Here is a 21573-nt window from a genome sequence, read left to right as displayed (position 1 = left end):
TTCTCTAAGATTCAGGTTCTTCATCTAGACTATGGGGATAACAACCCCTACCTTGCAGAATTTTCGTAAGGAATGGGAATAAACGTGCAAAAACTCTGGCATGTCCCAGTCACTCTGTAAAAGAGAGCTATTCCCATTATTTTCCCCCATAGTTGCATTGGCTTTACTCCAATGCTTACACAAGGTCTGGTTTCAGTCTTCCAATTAATTAACTCGTCAGCTTTCCTTAATCCCATGAGTTCCAGTATCTTGCACAAGATATCCTGTATGTGGGAAAGAGTTCAACAACAGGCATTCATCAAGGGCTTGTTATGTGCAAATCATGGTGTTGTGGTGGAAAGGACATGGCATTGGGTTTAGACCAACCTGGTTCAAATCACCTCTCTGCCATCTCCTAGCCATGTGATTCAGGTCTTTCTCACTGCTTAAATGAGGACAACTGAACCTGCTGGCAGCTTTGCTTTGGTCTTACACAAAAGGATGTGTATAAATGTGTGATCAAGAGTATGTGCTCGATGAATGTCAGATTTTTCATCTTATTCTGTGAATTCACCTTCTCACCTGTAACTAGGCAATCTTCCACTTCTCTAATCGCTGCTCTTACATCCTATCATCCACCATCAAAAGGATATGGGAGATGAAATCATTTTCAAAACAAGGTCGCTGGAGAGGGGTCACTCTGAGATACACTTCAAAGGTGAATGAATCCCTCTTCAGCTAGTTATATTTCATTCTACAACTCAAAGTAGGGTTTAGCAGCTATTCTCTTTTTCCCTCTCCCTCCCTCAATTTAGGAGAACAGATATATTTTAGGCTGGGTTTAAAAATTTTAGTTTTTTGAGACAGGGTTTTGCTCGCTGGCCCAGGCTGGAGTGCAGTGGTGTGATCATGGCTCACTGCAGCCTCGAACTCCTGGGCTCACGTGGTCCTCCCAAGTAGCTGGGACTACAGGTAGGCATCACTATACCCAGCTAATTTTTAATTGTCTTGTAGAAACAGGGTCTTACCATGTTGCCCAGGCTAGTCTCGAACTCCTGGGTTCGTGCAGTCCTTCCACCTCAGCCTTTCAAGATACTGGGATTTTTTTAGATATGAGCCACTATGCATGGCCTCAATTTTTAATTTCAAATGAAAATAGCATTTTGGGTCCAATGAAGAAAGTTTCAGGCCAGGTGCAGTGACCTGAAACTTTGGGAGGCTGAGGCTGTGGATCACTTGAGCCCAGGAGTTTGAGACCAGCCTGAGCAATATGGCGAAACCCTGTCTCTACAAAAAATTAGCTGGGCATGGTGGCACATGCCTGTAGTCCCAGCCGCTCTGGAGGCTGAGGTGGGAGGATTGATTGAGCTAGGAAGTGGAGGTTGCAGTGAGCCGAGATCATGCCATTGTATTCTAGCCTGGGCAACAGAGTGAGATCCTGTCTCAAAAAAACAAAAAACAAACAAAGTAAGTTTCATAGACTTATTTTCAAGAATGTTAGTAAGAAACAGTGTTTTTGTTGTTGTTGCTAAAATATCTGTATTTATCGCTTGTATTTATTTGGTATACTGGAGTCCACAAAGTAGCTATACCAGCTTTATTGCATCATATCAATATCGTATCATATTTTCTTAAAAAACTATGGTGAGTAACTATTGTCTTATTTTTGCCGGACCAGGTTCTGTTCCCTCATTTCCTTGGGGAAACGCTTTCTCATCCCCGACCACGTGTTTCTCATGTGACACAGGCTTGTCCAATGAGTGCTGTTTATTTTTTAATTTTTTCATAGCCCATGGGTGCTACTAAAATTACTGTTTATTGACCCTGCTGTTTCATCCAATGATGGACATTTGCCCCAAGGCAGGCTAATCAGAGCCAGTGAGACTCAATTCTGGGCTATCTCTCAGAAGCACTGGAGATGAGAAGCTCTCTTTCCCCTGGGCTTGAAATTGGTAGTATCTACAGCTTTCAGTCTGCAGCTGTTGGGAGTCAGTTTGCCTGTTTGCATAGGAGAGGCTTCCTGAGAATGAAGCCAAGGCAAAACAAAGCCAAGTATGCACAAGACACCCTGAGCTCTTATGACATGTATGAGCTCTAGGATCCAAACACCCATGTCTGATGCAGTAGGAACTACCCTAGGCCTTCCAGTTACCTGTCTCAACATGTTCCTTTTTCGCCTTAAGTTGAATTGCTTTGAGCCTCTTGTAATCTACAGAGCCTTGATGATGTCAGTCTTGTCGTTCTTGTTTCCTAGATAGAGAAACTGAAGTTCACATTGACGTTGCCAAAGTCAAGCAGCAGGATGCAGGGGAGGATGGGGTAAACCACCTGCCCCCTACACACTGGGCAAGTGGACCTGGAGGAGATGAGGCCTGCTCCCTTAGAATCTCTCTCAACCCTGCTCTCAAGCCCCATACTCCTGCCTCAGCCTCCTGAAGCGCTGGGATTTCAGGCATAAGCCACCGAGCCTGGCCTAAATTTAATTTTTACTTTCAAGTGAAATTAGCATTTTGAGTCCAGTGAAGACAGTTTCAGGCTGGGGGCAGTGGCTAATGCTTGCAATCCCAGCACTTTGTTCATCTCCTGTCCCCCTGCAGGGACTGGTAAATAAGGACATTTATAGTGTAAATAAGAGCAGCTTCTGTCCCTGCAGCACCTTACAAGGTTACCCTGAGTAGGCTAGATTCCTCTGCCAACCAGTTAATCCTGCTGTCAGTTACTAGAGTCGATTTAGCATCCCTGGATGTATTTTTTTTTTTTTTTTGAGACCGAGTCTCGCTCTGTCACCCAGGCTGGAGTGCAGTGGCACAGTCTCTGCTCACTACAAGCTCTGCCTCCTGGGTTCATGCCATTCTCCTGCCTCAGCCTCCCAAGTTGCTGGGACTACAGGCGCCTGCTGCCACGCCCAGCTAATTTTTTGTATTTTTAGTAGAGACGGGGTTTCACTGTGTTAGCCAGGATGGTCTCAATTTCCTGACCTCGTGATCTGCCTGCCTTGGCCTCCCAAAGTGCTGGGATTACAGGCGTGAGCCACAGCGCCCGGCGGATGCATCTTGAAGTTGAGCTGCTTGTGGCTTTTGAGTCATGATATCTTCACTCCCCTTTGAACCACCATAAAGAAATCCTTAGTCCTCATATCTTGATTTGAGAACCCAATGATCTTTGCCTCCTGCCAGGGCTGCAATGAAGGGTAGAGTTCAGGAAATAGAAGCATAGCATTTCTATTTATCCTGTTCTCTATTTCTCTGTCAGCAGCAGGTCCAAAGGTGAGTGTCACATGCTCTGCCATGCCTTATGTTGCCTAAGCATATTAAATCCAGAATCCACTGCTCTGTGTCTATTTTCAGTGACCAAGTGGTAAGGACAAAGAATGGCAGAAAGGATCACGGTGGTCCCCCATTGCCAGAAATGTCTTGGTCTTAGTTTTCCATCAACAATGGTGCTCTGGCTGGGTGTGGTGGCTCACGCTTATAATCCCAGCACTTTGGGAGGCCGAGCCATGTGGATCACCTGAGGTCAGGAGTTCAAGACCAGCCTGGCCAACATGGTGAACTACTAAAAATACAAAATTTAGCTGGGCATAGTGGCAGGCACCTGTAATCCCAGCTACTTGGGAAGCTGAGGCTGGAGAGTCGCTTGAACCTGGGAGGTGGTGGTTTCAGTGAGCTGAGATTGCACCACCACACTCCACCCTGAGCAATGAGAGCGAAACTCCGTCTCAAAATAAAACAAAGCAAAACAACAACAAAAACAATGGTATTCTAAATACAGGTATAGACCACCAGCCTGCCGTGTATTCCAACCCAGGCACCCTGAGAAGCTCACTATTTGTTACCTATTTAGCACTCCAACCTACTTCCTTCCTTGTGAGTGTGATTCTACCCAGGTATTCAGGGAAGGGTCTGATTTGGCTAAGCCAGGGTTTCTCAATCTTAGCACTATGAACATCTTGGGCAGGATAGTTCTTTGTTGTCAAGGAGCTGTCCTGTATATTGTAGGATGTTTAGCAGCACCCCGGTCTCTACCTACTAGATGCTAATAGCACCCTGTGCCCCAGTTATACAATCAAAAATATCTGCAGACATTGCCAGATGTCTCCTGGGTGAGGTCAACACCTCTCCCAGTTGAGAACCTCTGCTATAGATTGATATAACAGGGAATTTGAGGTAGAGGGATATACATCTAGGTCCCAAATCTGGGAGGAGGGGCTCCTGGTATAAACATGGGAGATGGACACTGTAGGTTTCTTGACAGTAGCTCCTCCTGGCAGGAACACCCAGGCTGTCTGAAATGGTGTGTGTGAGTGTAGAATCCACTCCCTACCTATTTCAGATAAATGCACACTAAAATGTATAAAACGATGTCAAGGGCATCTTTGCTGGAGGCTTATGGCCCCCAGTCAGTGTGGCCTTGTCTTGCTCAGGGAGACCTGAGGGAAGAAGGAGCAACGGGCTGGGGGCCACAGAGTCTAGCCCCTTTTTTAGCACCTGGTGCCTCTGCTGCCCACCAGTGTCTTGCTCTCACAGGGGTCTCCACAGGGCAGATGGAAAGCCATCTGCCAGGGAAGTGATGGTGACCTGCCAGCCAGTGGCAGCCTCCAGACCCTTAGCAATCCTCCTTCTAAAAGTGCAGAGCCCTTGAGGATGCCTGAGGGCTGAGAGGCTGAGGGGCCTGCTTGCCCCTCCCGTCTCTGGGAGCCCCTCTCATGCTGTCTTGCCCAGGCCATCCTCTCTGGCTTCCTAAGTTGCTCAGGCTGCCCGCCTCCCTCAGATGACACCCACACAGGGCAGATATCTAGCAAGTGCCGCAGGGCCAGGTTCCTTCCCCTTCCATTTCTTGGTATTTGCTCCACCCCATGTCCCAATTCCTTAGGGAGGCCTTCTCGACCCCACTGCATGAAGCACCCACCCAGCTATTCTGGAATGTCTACTCTTCTTTATTGGTGGAAATGAACTTACCACTATTGGATGTTATCTTACTTGTTGATTGGCACATACCCCCTCAGTTAAAGTTTAAACTCCAGGAGAACAAGGACTTGGTCTTGATCATCTCTGGAGTCCTCAATGCCTAAAACAGTCCCTGGCACATAGTAGAGGCTCAATAAATACTTGTTGAAGGAACCGAAAAAGGAGAAATTTAGGCATTGGAGTCCTATAAGGAGGAATATTCCTTCCCATATCAGTAGAGTGTTCTCTTCCTTTGAACTGGAGTGGCTTTCTCACCCATGACCCTTGGCACCTTCTGTGGCTATACGGACCACATCCTCTGCTGACCCTAAGCTGTATGTTGGGTCTTCTCTTTGATGGTTCTGGGGAGCTCTGGATCCATTTTTCTCACTTCACGATCCAAGAAACTGATTCTTTCATCTAATTCCACACCAGACTTTCCCCAGACCCCATGAGTGCAGTCATCTTTGTTCCAGGGGGTTTGAAAATCAGGGGTAAAAATAAAGCAGACACCACAGAGCCGGGCTGAGTTATGGCAGTCATGAGAGCATCTGATAGCTCCTCTGTGACTCATCCATTTATTTTAATGACATCCGAATATGACAGTATATTGAAAAAAGAATGCATGTTATTTATTCCATACCGGGGAAGTGGCACTATAACACTGTTTTAAAAACATTTTTAAAAATTTCCTATTAGAACCTATCGCTGAGTTAGAAAAACATGCTTTGCCAAATGCCCGATTATGCCTTTACTGGTCCTGCTAGCTGGCATGTTTCACTAACTTTCCTCTAGTGTTTCCTTTGGCACTGTTGAGCCCACACTACAAAACATGAACAAGTCCCACCAAATCACACTATGCCCTCAGCTTCCCCATCATCTGAGGGTACACCAGGAGACTGCTGTTGGGGAGGCAGAGGACACCCTCTGGGCCATTAAGAAAGTGTTAGAGGGTCTAACTCAGGCTTCACTCTGCCTGGACACCCACTGTGGGGTAGCAGGAAGAACTTTGGCCTGGGTGGACACCTGGGGTTAATTATCCGTGTGTTTTTGGTCTATGATCACTGCATTCTTCCATTTGTTCGACCCTCAGTTTTCCTGCCTACCAGTAATGCCCTACGACTCCTCCAGCTCTATCTGGGATCTTGAGTCTGAGGGGCAGGTCACTTGTTACTATGGGCTTCTGCTCCCAGCAAAGGCAGTGGGTGACTGCTTGACCTTAGGGTTCAGTCTGGTGATAGCTTTGTCTCTGGTAAAGGGAAAGGTTAGATCAATCCTGGTCCTGGCCTTTCCTGAAGGTCACCCTGGGGCTCTTTTTCCCTTTTTTTTTTCCTCTGAGCTTGGGAGTTCTCCCTCTTCTTGCCCCTCTTCTTGTCTTTTCGAAGCATCAGACTTGAGTTCCTTTCTATGAGATTGAGAAGGCAAAACCATCTTCTAACAAGGGCCTTTTGGCATGTCCATAACAGCAATAACAACAGTAATAATAACAACAGCATCTTACATTTAAGGTTTTTAGTTTACACTTTACAAAGGACTTTTAAGTACATAATCTCATTGGCCATCATACGGCCCATTGGTTGAGTCAAAGAGACCTTCTTTTCCCTTTCCTGAATCCTGCTCAGGGGGGACACAGCGTGAGCAGCCTCTTCTGCCCACGTACATTGCCACACAGACACTGAACCACACTTTTTCAGGAACAAATTAACTGAACTCTTCCTGCCTCGTGGAATGTCCTGTTTCTAGAATGTGACTGCTCAAGGAGAGAGAGTTTTAATCATCATTTGTTAGAGGAACCTCATTCGGGGAGTATTTTCTTAATGATCCTTGCATTTGGCATTTCTTAAAGTCAGGGCTTCCAAACTTGAGGAAGAAGGCTCAGAATTGTAAGGGACACACCTGGGCCTTTTGCTGTCTTGGTCGATCGGGGCAGGATTCAGGATTGGGCCTGGGGTCATGAGCAGAGGGAGGTCTCAGGTTCCTTGGGAAGGCAGAGGAAAAGCTGGCAGCCTGTTGAGTCCTCCCAGAAAGCCAGTGACCCTGGGCGGGGCTCTTGAGAGGGCCGGCTGAGTAGGCTCCAGGCTGGGTGGGGAGAGGCTAGCAGGGGCATTGGTGGTGGGATAAGGCTCAGATACACCTGTTCTGGGGGAGAGGGGAGTTGGGAAGTGTGTTGGGCAGATCCCAGGACCCTCTTCAAGAGCAGAGCTTCTAAGCTACCATAGACATTTGTGATCCATCTGGCTGGCAGTGTTTTCTAGCCACAAAGTAAACCACAGGGAGCTCTCAAGTCCATTTTGGCTGACAGCTCCGTCTCCTCTTTCAGGCCTTTATGCTGCCACAGCTGTCTTCCTAAACCAGAGCTTGTCTTGCTCTTCCCTTCCTCAAACAACCCTGCTGGCACCTGTGGCCTGTTTAGCATGCAAAGCTCTTTGCGGTCAAAACCCTGCCTTCGTATCTACCCCATTTCTCTCTGCTCCTCAGTGTGCTTCCCATACTCCCGCCACCCTAGATTTTGACTCTTTCCCAAAAAAGCCAGGCCTTGCCACATCTCATTGCTTTTTAACAGGCCACTCCCAGGAAAGTTCAATTCCCTTTCCCACCTCTGGCAAACTCCTGTTCATCCTTGAAGACCTAGGACTAGAAATTCCCTCCTCTGGACAGTCACTTCCATTGCTTATATTGCCACTTGAGAGCACCTTGTGTAATAAGGCAATTGTCCGTTTTTATGACTGTTTTTGTCACAGGCTGTAGGATCCTCAAAGGCAGGACATGTTCATTTCCCACGAGAAGCAGGATGGTTTAGTGGTTGAGTGAGCAAGTTCTGGAGTCAGACAGCCTGGGCCCAGATCCTGGCTCTACAGTTTATTAGACATTTACTCTTGGGCAAGTTCTTTAACTTCTCTGTGTCTCAGTCTACTCGACTGTAAAACGAGTTAATAGTGTTTTAACTACATGGTTGTTTTGATAATTAAATGAATATATATCTATTTCACAATTAGAGTGGTATCTGATGTATAATAAAGTACTAAATAAATCTGCTATTAATGTTTGAAACAGGCTGAACATAGTGGCTCACACCTGTAATCCCAGCATTTTGGGACTCTGAGGCAGGAAGTTGGCTTGAGCCGAGGAGGTTGAGGCTGCAGTGAGCTATGATTGAACCACCCTACTCCAGCCTGGCTGACAGCGTGAGACCCTGTCTCAAATGACAACAAAAAACAAAGCCATCATAAGGCATAGTACCTGGAACATAATGGAGATTTACATGCATATTTTTAGATAAATTCCTCAGCTATATCCCTCTCTCCCTTCTCTTCATCCCCTCCCTCCCTTCCTTCTTTCCATCCTTCTTCCACTTGCCTCATGTTTCTCTATCTTCGTTTCTTTTCTTTCTCCCTTCATTATTCCCTGAGTCTTTGGCCCACCATTGGTCTTCACAGAGCAACTAGGCTCCTCTAGGGACCCTGAGGGCTGAAAGGTCCAATGACTTCCAAACTCTTCTCCCTGAAACTCCTATAGTGGAGGCTCCTGGGGGAAGGAGGGATGGATGATGAGAGCCAGGGAATTGCTGTGAACAGCTGAGCCCTGGAAGATATGTGGCTAACCTGACGGGGTGGAAGGGGGAAAATGGGAGGGAGGGAGGGAGAGACATGGAAAGAAACAGGGGCAGGGAAGTCCCCTTCAGGAATGGAGGCAGAGGCTGGATAGGCTGCCCTTGATGCATAAGCCCTGGTCTCTAGAATCTTTCCAGATACTGGGGAGGGGGAAAGAGGAGTGAACAAGGCAGAACAAGAGCAGGAAAAAATATCATCTTTCCTTTTCCGGCAGGGCTGCTCTGATGGATTTAAGCTGCCTGAATCACCTGTGCTCACCCATTCTAGAGAAAGAATCTCAAGCTTTGGGTCTGGACTTCCGGTCTGGCTCCTCCACGTATCTGGTTTGTGGCTTAAGGCAAGTTCCAGAGCCTGTGAGGGCCTAAACTTCCTTCTTAGTGAACCGGGCTCTACTCCCGTATCCTTCCCAGGGAGGCAGGGGTTGCATAGATAAAATAAGGTAGAGTCTGGATATGCATTGGAAGGTGTCACAGATGGGGAAAGGGTCTCTGTCATCATGATGGTCACCTGGAGGATCAGGTGGCAGAGGCCTGTCTTACAGCAAGAGCCTCCAAGAACCTTCCAGAGTTGGACATCTACTAGTGCTGTGGGCAGGCTTGGCTCCCAGTCTTCCGCTTCCCAGAAGGGCTACCTTCTCTCCTGGGATACATTCCAATGAAAAATTACCTGGAAGGAGGAGAGGGGGTCAGTGTGTGGGTCCTGAGGAGACAGCATGATATTCTCTTCCCTCACCTCCTCTAGGAAGACCCCTCTCCTGGGGAGGAGCAGGAAAAATAGCAGCTGTTTTAAAGTTTGGTAAGACAGTTCCAGATGAAACCTGCAGCAGACTTCAATAGTCAGTCCTCGATTGGAAGCCAGGGCCAGGGAGGAAGGAGAAGCGGGGTCCCCCAGGGGGTTCAGACCCTGAAGGGGGGTCTGGGACAGACAGGGACAGCAATATTTTTGAGTGGCAGACTGAGAAGGCCAGGGCTCAGCAGCTTTTCTTAGAAGAACTGGGCATCTTGGGCACTGACATCCAGGACTCCAAAAAGCTGGGTAATTTTAGGGGAGGAAAAAAAAGGGAGTTAAAAAACAAGAAACAAAGATCTTTTCCTTCTCTCTCTTCCTCTTATTCCTTTTTCTGATCTCAATGAGCAGCTCTTGGTTTACTGCCGACATAATAACGTTTCATAAACATGAAAACGTCTTCCTCCTTCCTCAGGCTGTCATTCTTTATTCTTATCCTTTTGTTTTAAAGCATTTTTATTAGTCTTTTTTTTTCTTAAACTTTTAAACAGCTGTTTATAAAAACACAACAAATACAACACAAAACTTGGTAAAAATAACTCACTATATGGTACATATACTCAGATGGTGTGATATATTTATATAATAAAAGATGAAAATAGTCACTTTCCATAATAAAAATAAGTTCTATTTTTTTGTTTATTTTACAATATACTTAATATTCTCTTCTTCTTTAGCTTCCTCTCCAGCTTCATATCCTTCATGCTGAATCACCAGGGGGTTCCACACGGCTGTCCCAACCCCACCAAGCTGGAGTCTGAGAGGTGGCAGGCAGGCGGGCAAGGGCTTAGGAACACCCGAGACAGCCGCACTCTAAGTGTCTCTCCACCTCTTCTACAAACGAGGAGCCGTCCGTGCACTGGAAGACGTATTTCCGTCGCTTGCTGCGGGTGGGCTGGCAGCACTGGGGCCCGCAGCCCCCATGACATTCCATGATGGGCACCTTGGAGGCTGTGGCACACGATGCATAACCTTTCTGGCGGCGGATCACCTCTCGGACTACTTGTCCCAGGCACGGATTCTCTGCAGAGGGCATAAAAGGGCACTGGTGGTCTAGGAGGCCAGCGGGACCGTCAGCAGTTCCCAGGTAGGCTGCTTTGAAATACGTGTGCTCTGAAGACCATAAGAATGTATTCACTCATCCATCTGCCCACCCTCTATTTTACAAACAGGTACCTTTCCTGTACCAGGCTCTCTGCTAGGCTTACACCTAAGCCCTGAGGATATAAAGATGACAAAAACAGGCTTGGTCCCTTCCTTCAAGAAACTTAAAGTCAAAACTAAAACTAGATGAAGCAAACTGGTAGACCGTGGGCCAAATCCTGTCCCCAGACCAATTTTGATTACCCTACATATGCCTAAAAATTAATTAAATGCCAACATTAAAAAAGCAGGAGATTTCACCTGAAAATCTGGATTTCTGCCTTCCGTGAAAACCAGGAGGTCTGGCAGAGCTGAGCCTGCAACCGTGCGCCGCAGTGATGGCTGAAGCTGAGTGCTTTAGATGGGGCAGGTTATCTCCAGTTTGCCCCAGTCACCACCACTCCCAGTAGTCTGTCTCTCCCAGCCTAGAGTCTAGGTACTATTTAAGTAAATATATTTAATAAGAAACTGAGGTAGATGCTATAAAGAAAGGGAAGATGTTCATACAAGAACATACAGTATGTGTTTTTGTATGCTGTACGACATTTGTATGCAAAAGGCATTTGACCTGGCCCAGGGAGGCTTCTCTAGGAAATGAGCCGGAGTTGAGGTCTGAATAAGAAGCAGGTGTTAATGAGGCTTTGGGATGAGCTTTTCCAGAAGGCCTAGAAATAACTGCAGGGCAGGAAAGGGCACCCTCGTATCTGCTTAAACACTCTGGACCCTGACCCACCTTTTCATTTCCACCTCTCTACTGTCCTCACTACAGTGGGAGAATGTCTGCAGCAAGGCACTTGAGGAAGGGAGCCGTGACCCTTGACCCTTGACCCTTGACAAGTCGCAGTTCCCATGTCTGAAAAATGGTAACACATTTTCCTGTCCTTCCAGCAATTCCCAGGCTGTTACGAGCACCAGAGGAGATTGTGAAGGAGAAAGGGCTTTCTGCATTTTAAAGCTTCAGGTGCTGTTAAAAGTCTTTAAAATTATGAGATTGTTAAAAGGGTTAGAAAGAGGTTAATGACTGTGTGCATGTGTGTAACATGGGGAGAGAAGGGGAGCGTAGATGGGGCAACATGCTAATGACTGAGGGGAAGGGATTAAGCTGTTTATACTGCCCTGACAGTTTTTCTATAAATCTGAAATGATTTCAAAATAAGTTATTTAATAACATTTTAAAAATGAGTTTTGGTTAAGAATAGTATTTCCTGTAGGTATAAAATGTGGAAAAGTCCTCAAGGGACGGGGTGGACTGCCTGGGATCCTGGTGGCAGGGAGCAAAACTTCTCAGTGTCCATGCAGGAGAAAGACCCCCCAAGGTAAGACAACTATTTTAATATTAATATAATTTTCCTTTGTTGAGCTCACCTCAAAATTACATGATAAAGGGGCCACTAACCGAGAAAAGTAATTTGATGGTTCTGACTAGGTCAGACCAAAGAACTGGCTTCTGCTGACCCAGTAAGGGCAGGAGGGTTGGATGGAAGCTGTGGAACAACGTCCTCTGCTTGGATACATATGCGAATCATTGCAAAATGCAGGTTCTGACTCGAAGGGGCTGGGATGGGGCCTGGGAGCCTGTGTTTCTAAGTGACTCCCAGGTGATGTCAATGGTGCTGGTCAATGTCAGGGGGCCACGCTGACTGGCTAGGGTTTCATTAGTTTTGAAGGCATGGCATCTCAAGGGCCAACAGCTGGAAAAGAGGAGAAAAGAACCATCCAGACTACTCATGTGTTCTCCCTGCAGAGGTCCACTGAGGACCATTTTCTATACTTGTTTCATCTTTAAAAAGTCCATGCTTGAGAATCTTAACTTTGGCCATATGAGTTATCTGCACTTTTGTTTCTTCTCGGAGACAGGGTCTGTCTCTGTCACCTGGGCTGGAGTGCAGTGGTGCATTCATGGCAGCTTCAAGCTCCTGAGCTCATGCGATCCTTGCACCTCAGCCTCCCAAAATGCTAGGATTCCAGGTGTGAGCCACCACTCCTGGCCCTATCTAGATGAGGAAGTGAATCACAAGTATGCTGCTCAACGCCATGCAGATTTGAGACAGGGTCTCACTCTGTCACCCAGGTTGATCTTGGCTGACTGTAACCTCCGCCTCCCAGGTTCAAATGATTCTCTTGCCTCAGCCTCCAGAGTAGCTGGGATTACAGGCGACCACCATGATGCCCAGCTAATTTTTGTATTTTTAGTAGAGGCAGGGTTTCACCATGTTGGCCAGGCTGGTCAAGGTCATGCAGATTCTAAATGACAGCTTGGCCTTCATTGTGACAATGTTGCTTCTGACTTTCCATCTCGCGTACTCCTTCCAACAACCCTATAAAGAAGCACAGTAGCCAGCCTCCAAGATTGCCCCCAGTGACTACGCCCTTCTGGTACTGATGCCCTTTATGTGGTCCCCTCCCTCACTGAATGCACCTGACCGACGTAACAATGCAGTGTGTTGGAAATGACAGCATGAGTGACTTCCAATTGTAGGTCATATAAGACATGTGGCTTGCTCTGTCCTGGACTGTTCACTCTGGGACATGCCAGCTGCCCTGGTGCGAGGACCCTCAAAGAGCCTGTGTAGTGACTCATGCAGGGCTGCAGGGCAGAACTGGGACCTCCCACCAACACCCAGCACCATGGGAGTGCAGCACACTGGAAGCAGATTCTGCTGCCTCGGGTTAGCTCACAGAGAACTGCAGCCCTGGCTGTGCTGAATGCAACCCCGAGAGATCCCAGCTAGGCTCTGTCTGAATTCCCAACCCACAGGAAAAATGTGGGCTGAAACAACGTTTTTTGTGGTTTTGAGCTGCTACGGTTTGGGACTAACTTGTTATGCAGCACTAGATAACTGATACAGGAAGGTGTAGCATTGCCTCCATTTTCAAGTTGAGGGAATTGAGGCTCACAAAGTGACTGAACCAAGGTCATGCAGCCTTTAAGTGGCACAGCCAGAACTGGAACTGAGGTGATCTGGATATGAAGTCCAACTCTGACCCCCACTTCCTCCCTCCCACAGGCACAGTAGACCCACCTTGTTGGCAGTGCTCGCCGCTAAAGCCAGGCTGGCACAGGCAGTAGGGCTCCCCTTGGTCTGAGATGTGGCACTGCCCATGGTGACACTTGAAGGCTGAGCAGGCGTTGGCAGAGTCATTCTTGTTGTCACACAAGGCCCCTCCGTAGCCCTCGGCACACTTGCACATGTATGAGGTCCCGGTTGCCACACATTTTCCATGGTTGCAGCTAGGGGCAGAGAGGAGGATGAGAAGGGAACTGCATCAGAGTTGGTGCTGCTGAGGACTCCCTCTGTCCACCCAGCCAGGGACCAGGGGACCCAGAGCTGAGTACAGTCCAATAGCTTTCTCCATTTCCTAGGCTGAGCATCTCTTAACCACCTTGCTTCCCCTGGCCAACCAGCCAGAAGCCTGCGAGTGTCACCCAGTGTGAGCTGTCACCCACAGCAGAAGCTGGCTTGTTGATTTACACACACACCCCACGCAGCCAAGTAGCAAACAATTGCTTGAAAGAATCTAGCCATTCTCTAAACATTTTAATTGCTTTACCATCTTAAATAAGAATTACTACCACCCCGCTACTACCAGCAGGTACCCCTGGCTATGTACCAGGAATTGTGTTAAGTGCTTTACACCCAGTATTGCTCTGAATTTCCATCACAACCTCTTGTCTGCTGCTCTTACGCAGTACATTTCACCTGTGGGAAAAGATGAAGGTAAAGCCTATATCCTGAATCACGACACATCACTGCCCCTGGCGGAATGACATGCAGAGCCAGGATCCATGTTATAGAGTCAAACACACACACACACACACACGCTCAAGAGCAACACAAGAACCTCAAACCCTTTATAGCTGTCCCTTATTCCTGATCCAAAAGATCATTTCCTGACTGGTTTAGCCAACCACATTTCCAGTGTTGGCTCTGGTGTTAGTTTTGGCTGATCCAGGTTTCTTAACACTGACAGTACTGGGTTTCCTATATTTAGCATGATGCCTGTCACATAGTAGGACCTCAGTAAATCTTTGTTGAATGAGTAGTTGCTTAAACTATTAAATGTGGTTTGATGTGTGGTTATATACACCTCATGCCTTGCACAGGCTGAGTCTGCCCACGTGAGCGCCTTTTTCTAATTCCCACAGAGACAGCGGGGGCTCACTGTGGCTCTGGACAGGTTCTAAGGGCCACCTGGCAGAGACGAGTGTTTTGAGCAGGGCCCTCTTATGCTGATCCCTCCAAGCAGGTCTTGCTGCTCAGACGCGTAAGCTCAGTCTCTTGACCTCTGAAGCAGTTACACTTCCACAGCTTCTATCCGCAGTCTGACTGCAACTCCTCCAGCCTCCAGTAGTGCCTAGTTCTCAGGTGGGGTAGGGATGGAGGCCATGCTGGGAGCCCGAGCACACAGCCAGGGCTCCTGGGACACTGACCTGTGGCCAAGGCAGGGGTCCCGGGCCTCCTGGTCGCAGAGCGGGCCGGTCCAGCCCGGGTGGCACTCGCACACCACGCTGTCCTTCTCCACGGAGCGACACAGGCCGTGCTTGCACACGGTGCAGGACTTGCAGCCTGGTGACACCCCCAGGGACTGCGGTGGGAGGGCCTTGAAGTCCTGCAGCTCATTGTTGATGCGCACCTCGTGGATGCATCCGTGGAAGCCACCTAGAGGCCGGTCCATGCCCTGGCGCAAGGCAGAGAGGCCGGTGGAGGTGGGGATGCCTGTGGGAGAGGAGCCAGGACAGTGGCCTGAAGACCCTCCCCTGCCACCCTGCTGTCCTCAGAGAAAGCGCTTTCCACACATTGATGGCTAGAACTCTGGGCCTCTGATGTTCAAATGAGGTTAACGGGCCAAAACCTCGGACCTCGTCCATACAGGGACATGCATCTTTGGTCCTGCACTGGGACTCCTTAAAAAAACGTGGATTTGTTGCCAATATGTAATATTAGAAAATTTCCCATAAAAATTTGTATATTGGACTTCCCTAGAAAAAAACCGAGATGGCCGGGCGCGGTGGCTCAAGCCTGTAATCCCAGCACTTTGGGAGGCGGAGACGGGAGGATCACGAGGTCAGGAGATCGAGACCATCCTGGCTAACACGATGAAACCCCGTCTCTACTAAAAAATACAAAAAAATAGCCGGGCGAGGTGGCAGGCGCCTATAGTCCCAGCTACTCGGGAGGCTGAGGCAGGAGAATGGGGTAAACCCGGGAGGTGGAGCTTGCAGTGAGCTGATATTCGGCCACTGCACTCCAGCCTGGGCAACAGAGCGAGACTCCGTCTCAAAAACAAACAAACAAACAAACAAAAAAAAACTCGAGATTATCTGGTCACCCATTGCCCTATGACCCCACTGGCTGAACCGAGGGGACCGTCCCCCCCGCATAGGCAAGTGCACCAAATAACCAGCTGTCCCCACCAGGCTCCTCGGCCCTTTGATGCAGGCCTCACAAGAGAAGCCAGGGCAGGCGAGCTACAGCTGAGGAGAGAAGATAAGGTTTTGGGGAGCTGCTTCATCAATGAAACTTTAGGGTTCAGGGTTTTAGACCAGTTTGCTGCCTTATATACTATGTACCCCTCTTCTCAGGGTCTTCAAGAGACTGGTAGTAAAGACTTAACTTGCTTTTCAATAATTGGTATTTTCGCTCCCCTTCTACACCGTCCCCTGCCCACCTTCTACAGTTGAGAGCCTGGGACTAGCCTGGAAGCAGGGCACCCAGTTCTGTTCTGGCTGCAGGTGGGGCACAGGGCACGGTCCTCCTCCAGGGATAAGTGGTGTCCCTTCTGGGACTGCCCTCGGCCCAGAGCTTTCCCTGGCCTCCGTGTGTCTGAACCGCCCGTTAACAACGCCCTCTCCTGCACCCGTGCTCATCTCTGCAGGTGGACTCTGGGTAAAGTCTCGGGAATCTTAGGATTGAACGAGCAGTTCTGGTAGCTTTTTTTACACTTAACCCTTTGAGAACTATTGGTGCAGGGGCTGCATTTCAGGCCTAGACTCTGCCAAACTGATGGCTACTTTTTTGTGTTTTGTTGTCATTGTTGCTGTTGTTTTAAAGACAAGGTCTCATTCTGTCACCCAGGTTGGAGGGCAGTAGCACAATCATGGCTCACTGCAGCCCCAAACTCCCAGGCTCAAGCGATCCCCCGCCTCACCCTCCCAAGGAGCTGGGACTACGGGGGCTCACTACTGTGCCCAGCTAATTTAAACATTTTGTAGAGATGACGTCTCACTGTGTTGCCTAGGCTGGTCTCAACTGGGCTCAAGCGATCCTCCCACGTCAACCTCCCAAAGTGTTGGGATTACAGGTGTGAGCCACTGCACCTGGCCTACTTCCATTTTTGGCCTTAGATTTTAATCTCAAACTTGTTCTTTTACATTCATTAATCGAACCTCCCAGGGTTTGAGGAGGTGGCAGAGCAGAGGGAATATGACCTGATGCCGGCAGACTTCAGCAGAGCCTAGACCCTGCTTCCATCCCCTGCCCTCCCCTTCTCACCCCTTCCCGTCACAATGTGTAGTTTCCAGGAGTCCTGTTCTCTTTCCTTTCCAAGCACCTGTCCTAAATTATCTTTTCTCCATGGCCTGGCTAGTGCTTATTCACCCTTTTAGAGATCAGCTTCATTGTCCCTTCCTCGAGGAAGCCTTCCGTGATTGGCTTTGGCAGTGGCCTGGGTTTCGGAACTGGAGCACAGAGGGCCAGAGGGAGGTAGAGGTGGTAGGGAAAGAGGGCATTACCTCCAAGGTAGAGGGGGCTGTTGATGCCCACTGCTGGTTGCTTCTGGAGCTTCCCCAGGCTCTTGGGAGTTCCTTTGTCCACTACCAGGTTCAGGGTCTGGTTTAACATCACCAGCTCCACACTGTGAAACTGCCCATCATTCACTGTCTCCACGCTGGCCAGTAGAGAAGGGGAGAAAGCCAGAGAGTTCACTAAGTGCCTTCCATGGCTGGGCCCTGGGCTGTGGACTTGACCTGCATTGCTTACATTTTGTTTTACTTTTTATTTGGAAATAACTTTAAACTTACATAAGTTGTAAAAATAAAAACAGTACAGAAGATGCTTATTACCCAGTTTCTCCCATTACTTTTTACTCCAATGTGCTTATGGTTTTTTCTCTGCATTGTACATACACACACACATATTTCTGAACCATTTAAAGGTAAGTTACATACATCACAGCCCTTTATCCTTAGATACCTCAGTGTGCATTTCCTAAGGACAGAGATATCCTCTTACATAAGCACAGTGCAGTTGTCAGCTTCGGTGAATTTAACATGGATACCACACTGTTATCTAGTCTATTATCTATTCCAATTCTGCATTGGACCCAACAATGTCCTTTACAACATTTATTTCCTTCCCGTTCGAGATTTAGTCTAGGGTCAGGTATTGCATTTGGCTATCATTATTTGCATTCTTTTCTGTTATTTCATAGAGTTAAGCAAACTCCATTCATAGACCACCTTCTCAGTTCCTGCTCTATCTGCATGCTGCCTTCGACCACTATTTATTCAACACACTGGTTCTTTTCAATTGCCCAATTTCCCCCTTAAATATCGGTAAGGGTAAAGGTTAGCATTGTTCTAAAAAATAGTTCTGATGTGATTTTTATATTTTTTTAGTACATATAAAACAAACTCTTTCACAGTTAAAATTTCAGCAGTTTGCTGTTGTCCCCCCTAAAGTAACCTCATGTACCACCAGTGGTATGCATGCCACGTTTGGGGAAATAGTGCCTTATAATACTTGTGCTAGGTAAGTGTGGGGAAAATAAAGAGAGATCAGACTGTTACTGTGTCTATATAGAAAGAAGCAGACATAAGAGACTCCATTTTGTTCTGTATTTGAGATGCTGTTAATCTGTGACCCTACCCCCAACCCTGTCCTTGCAAGAGACATGTGCTGTGGTGACTCAAGGTTTAACGGATTTTGGGCTGTGCCGGGTGTGCTTTGTTAAACAAGTGCCTGAAGGCAGTATGCTTGTGAAAAGTCATCACTATTCTCTTAATCTCAAGTACCCAGGGACACGTACACTGCCAAAGGTCACAGGGACCTCTACCTAGGAAAGCTAGGTGTTGTCTAAGGTTTCTCCCCATGTGATAGTCTGAAATATGGCCTCGTGGGAAGGGAAAGGCCTGATCGTCCCCAAGCCTGACACCCGTGAAGGGTCTGTGCTGAGGAGGACTAGTATAAGACGAAAGAAGGCCTCTTTGCAGTTGAGATAGAGAAAAGCATCTGTCTCCTGCCCGTCCCTGGGCAATGGAACATCTCGGTGTAAAACCTGATTGTATGTTCTGTTTACTGAGAAAGAAGAAAACCGCCTTAGGGCTGAAGGTGGGACGTGCTAGTGGCAGTGCTGCTCTTTATGCACTAAAGATGTTTGCATATGCATATCAAGGCACAGCACTTTTCCTTAAACTTATTCACATCACAGAGATCTTTATTCATATATCTTACTGCTGACATTCTCCCTACGATGATCCTATTATCCTGCCACTTCCCTTTTTCTAAAATGGTAAAGATAATGATCAATAAATACTGAGGGAACTCAGAGACCGGTGCAGGCGTGGGTCCTCTGTATGCTGAGTGCCGGTCCCCTGGGCCCACTTTTTCTTTCTCTATACTTTGTCTCTGTGTCTCATTTCTTTTCTCAAGTCTCTCCTTCCACCTAACGAGAAATGCCCACAGGTGTGGAGGGGAAGGCCACCCCTTCAGGTAAGTGTGTTATCTCTACTTCAGAAATGAGGAATCGGTAGCTCAGGGAGGCTAAGGAATTTACCTAAGGCACCATAGTTGGTAAGTGATAGAGCAAGGATTTGAACAGCCGTCCAGGTCAAATGTCGCTAATCTGAAAATCTCCAAAAGCTCACACTTTTTGAGTGCCCACATGATGCTTGAAGGAAATGCTCATTGGAGGATTTTGGATTTCAGATTTTCAGATTAGAGATGCTGAACCAGCATAATGCAAGTATTCAACACTTTGGGTTCCAAAAGTTTTGGTTATGGGATATTCACTTTTTTTTTTTTGAGATGTAGTCTCACTCTGTTATCCAGGCTGGAGTGCAGTGGCACGATCTTGGCTCACTGCAACCTCCGCCTCCTGGGTTTAAGCAATTCTCCTGCTCAGCCTCCTAAGTAGCTGGGATTACAGGCTCATGCCACCACACACAGCTAATTTCATGTTTTTAGTAGAGATGGGGTTTTTACCATGTTGGCCAGGCTGGTCTTGAACTCCTGACCTCAAGTGATCCACTCGCCTCAGCCTCCCAAACTGCTGGGATTACAGGCATGAACCACCATGCCTGGCTGGTTATGGGATATTCAGTCTGCACATCCCACTTCCCCATGCTGCCTCTAACAGGGCCAGCAGCCACTCACCGAGGGCCCAGATGAGCCAGACGTGGTGCTAAGTGGTTCACTTATTTGAACCTTACAAAAATTCTGTGAAGTGGGTGCCAGATATTCTATTTCACAGATGAAGACACCAAGGCCCAGAGAGGTTAAGTGATTTACCTGAGGTCACCCAGCGAGTACAGGCAAGAGACAGAATTTGTAGGCAACACTTTTGACTCCCAAATTCTGCTCTTTCCAGCGCACTACCCTCGGCAGGGCCTGGGAGGGAACAGTGGTGGGATGTGATGGGAGTTGGGGAATGTGACACCTCTTCCTTCCCTGAAGGTCTCTGAGGAGTAGACTGAGCTCTGTCTTATCTATTCAGGTATCAGGGATACATAAGGAGGCTCCCTTTCTCCTTGAATTCTCCCTGACAAATCCCTGTTGGCTCCAACAAGAGGATCCCCGCAGGGGGTGGCACTGATTATCTAGGCAGGCAGAGGACCGTTTCAGTGACTAACTCAGATTTAGAAATTTCAGCAGCCAAAAAGGCAAGAGAAATGCTTGGGAGAAGACAGGCTAAATTGAGGTTTAGTGAAGAAAACAGTCCAGTCTAGCCCCTTACTGCTGGATGGAACCATAACCAATCATAGGAACAGAACATCCCAGTCTCAGTTTCCTCCTCTGTAAAAGGGGAATAATAACCTCACAGAACTATCGTGATGTTCAAATTAGAGTGGGTACATGAAAGTGCTTTGTCACCAGGCATGGTGGCATGTGCCTGTATCACTACTTGACAAGCTGGGAGGTTGAGGCAGGAAGACCACTTGCGCCTAGGTGTTCGAGTTCAGCCTGGGAAACAGCACAACCCCTATTTCTTAAAAAACAAAAAAGCACTTTGTCAATTACTGAGAAAATGTGAGCAGTTATTTTAGTGTTATTTAGAAGACTAACAAGTACCACTGCCTGCAAAGCTAGTAATCCCCGCTCTAGTGTTGATCCCTGGGAGAAGGTGATGGCAGAGGACACGCAGGAGCCCAGGACCCACTCAAATCCATTGGGAAATTTCTCCTCCCACTCATTCATCCAATATCCACCCATCCATTCAACCACCCATGCTTCCTTCCCATCTATTCTACCTATTCACCCATCCACCCTCCTCTCCATCCATCCACCTAGCCATCTCTCCACCCGCCCACCTACTTATTTATCTACTCTCTTCATCCATTCATTCCATCACATCCATCCATCCTTCATCTACCCTTCATCCGCCCACCCACCAAGTGTCTGCTATGGGCCACCTCATCCTGAGTGCTGTGGATCAGTGACAAACAGGGAATATAGGGTAACTGCACTCACAAAGCTTCCATTCCACTTTCCTTAGCCTTTCCTGTGAATCAAATGACAACGTATCAATGTAAGGTCTAGCCAAGAGATAGGATAGTGGGAGGTGGAGTGGTGGGTAAAAGAGTCCACCGAAGAATCTGGTTTTGTGATGGGGATCCAAAAAGCCCTATGAAGGTAGAGCTATTTCTATTTCAGAAGCCTCCAGCTGCTCCAAGTTGCAAGCTGAGGGCAAGGCAGAGGCCTGTGATCCTATGGATGGGCTGGTAAAAGCAGGAAGGGGAGGGACGAGGGCCCCGCGCAGAGACCATAAACTTGTGACCTTGAGCCCTCACACAGTTTTCCAGCAACACATGCAAAAATATGCAGGTGTATCCCACAGCATCCTAGAAATGGATGCTGTTTGGATGCAAATGAGCTCACCACCCTGGAGGT

The 21573-nt window shown here is 47.8% G+C and overlaps 1 protein-coding gene across 4 annotated transcripts in view; it reads right to left on the bottom strand.

Annotated features, from left to right (window-relative positions):
* Positions 1-5451: 5451 nt before the first annotated feature.
* The window catches only part of LOC105480842 (slit guidance ligand 3), a 639820-nt gene continuing 623698 nt past the window's right edge, over positions 5452-21573 (bottom strand). For all 4 annotated transcript variants that reach the window (XM_011740022.3, XM_011740023.2, XM_011740025.3 and 1 more), the window contains 4 exons: positions 17199-17353; positions 14898-15183; positions 13489-13697; positions 5452-10345 (listed from right to left, as the gene is read on the bottom strand). In XM_011740022.3, coding sequence (XP_011738324.1) covers positions 10110-10345; positions 13489-13697; positions 14898-15183; positions 17199-17353 — 886 coding nt within the window. In that variant the 3' untranslated portion in view covers positions 5452-10109. The remainder of the gene's footprint in view (positions 10346-13488; positions 13698-14897; positions 15184-17198; positions 17354-21573) is intronic.

The sequence above is a fragment of the Macaca nemestrina genome, chromosome 6, assembly GCF_043159975.1.
Source record: "Macaca nemestrina isolate mMacNem1 chromosome 6, mMacNem.hap1, whole genome shotgun sequence".
NCBI classification, from domain to species: domain Eukaryota; kingdom Metazoa; phylum Chordata; class Mammalia; order Primates; family Cercopithecidae; genus Macaca; species Macaca nemestrina.
The sequence above is the reverse complement of the archived record's forward strand: the minus strand, read 5'-3'. Positions and strand labels throughout refer to the sequence as shown.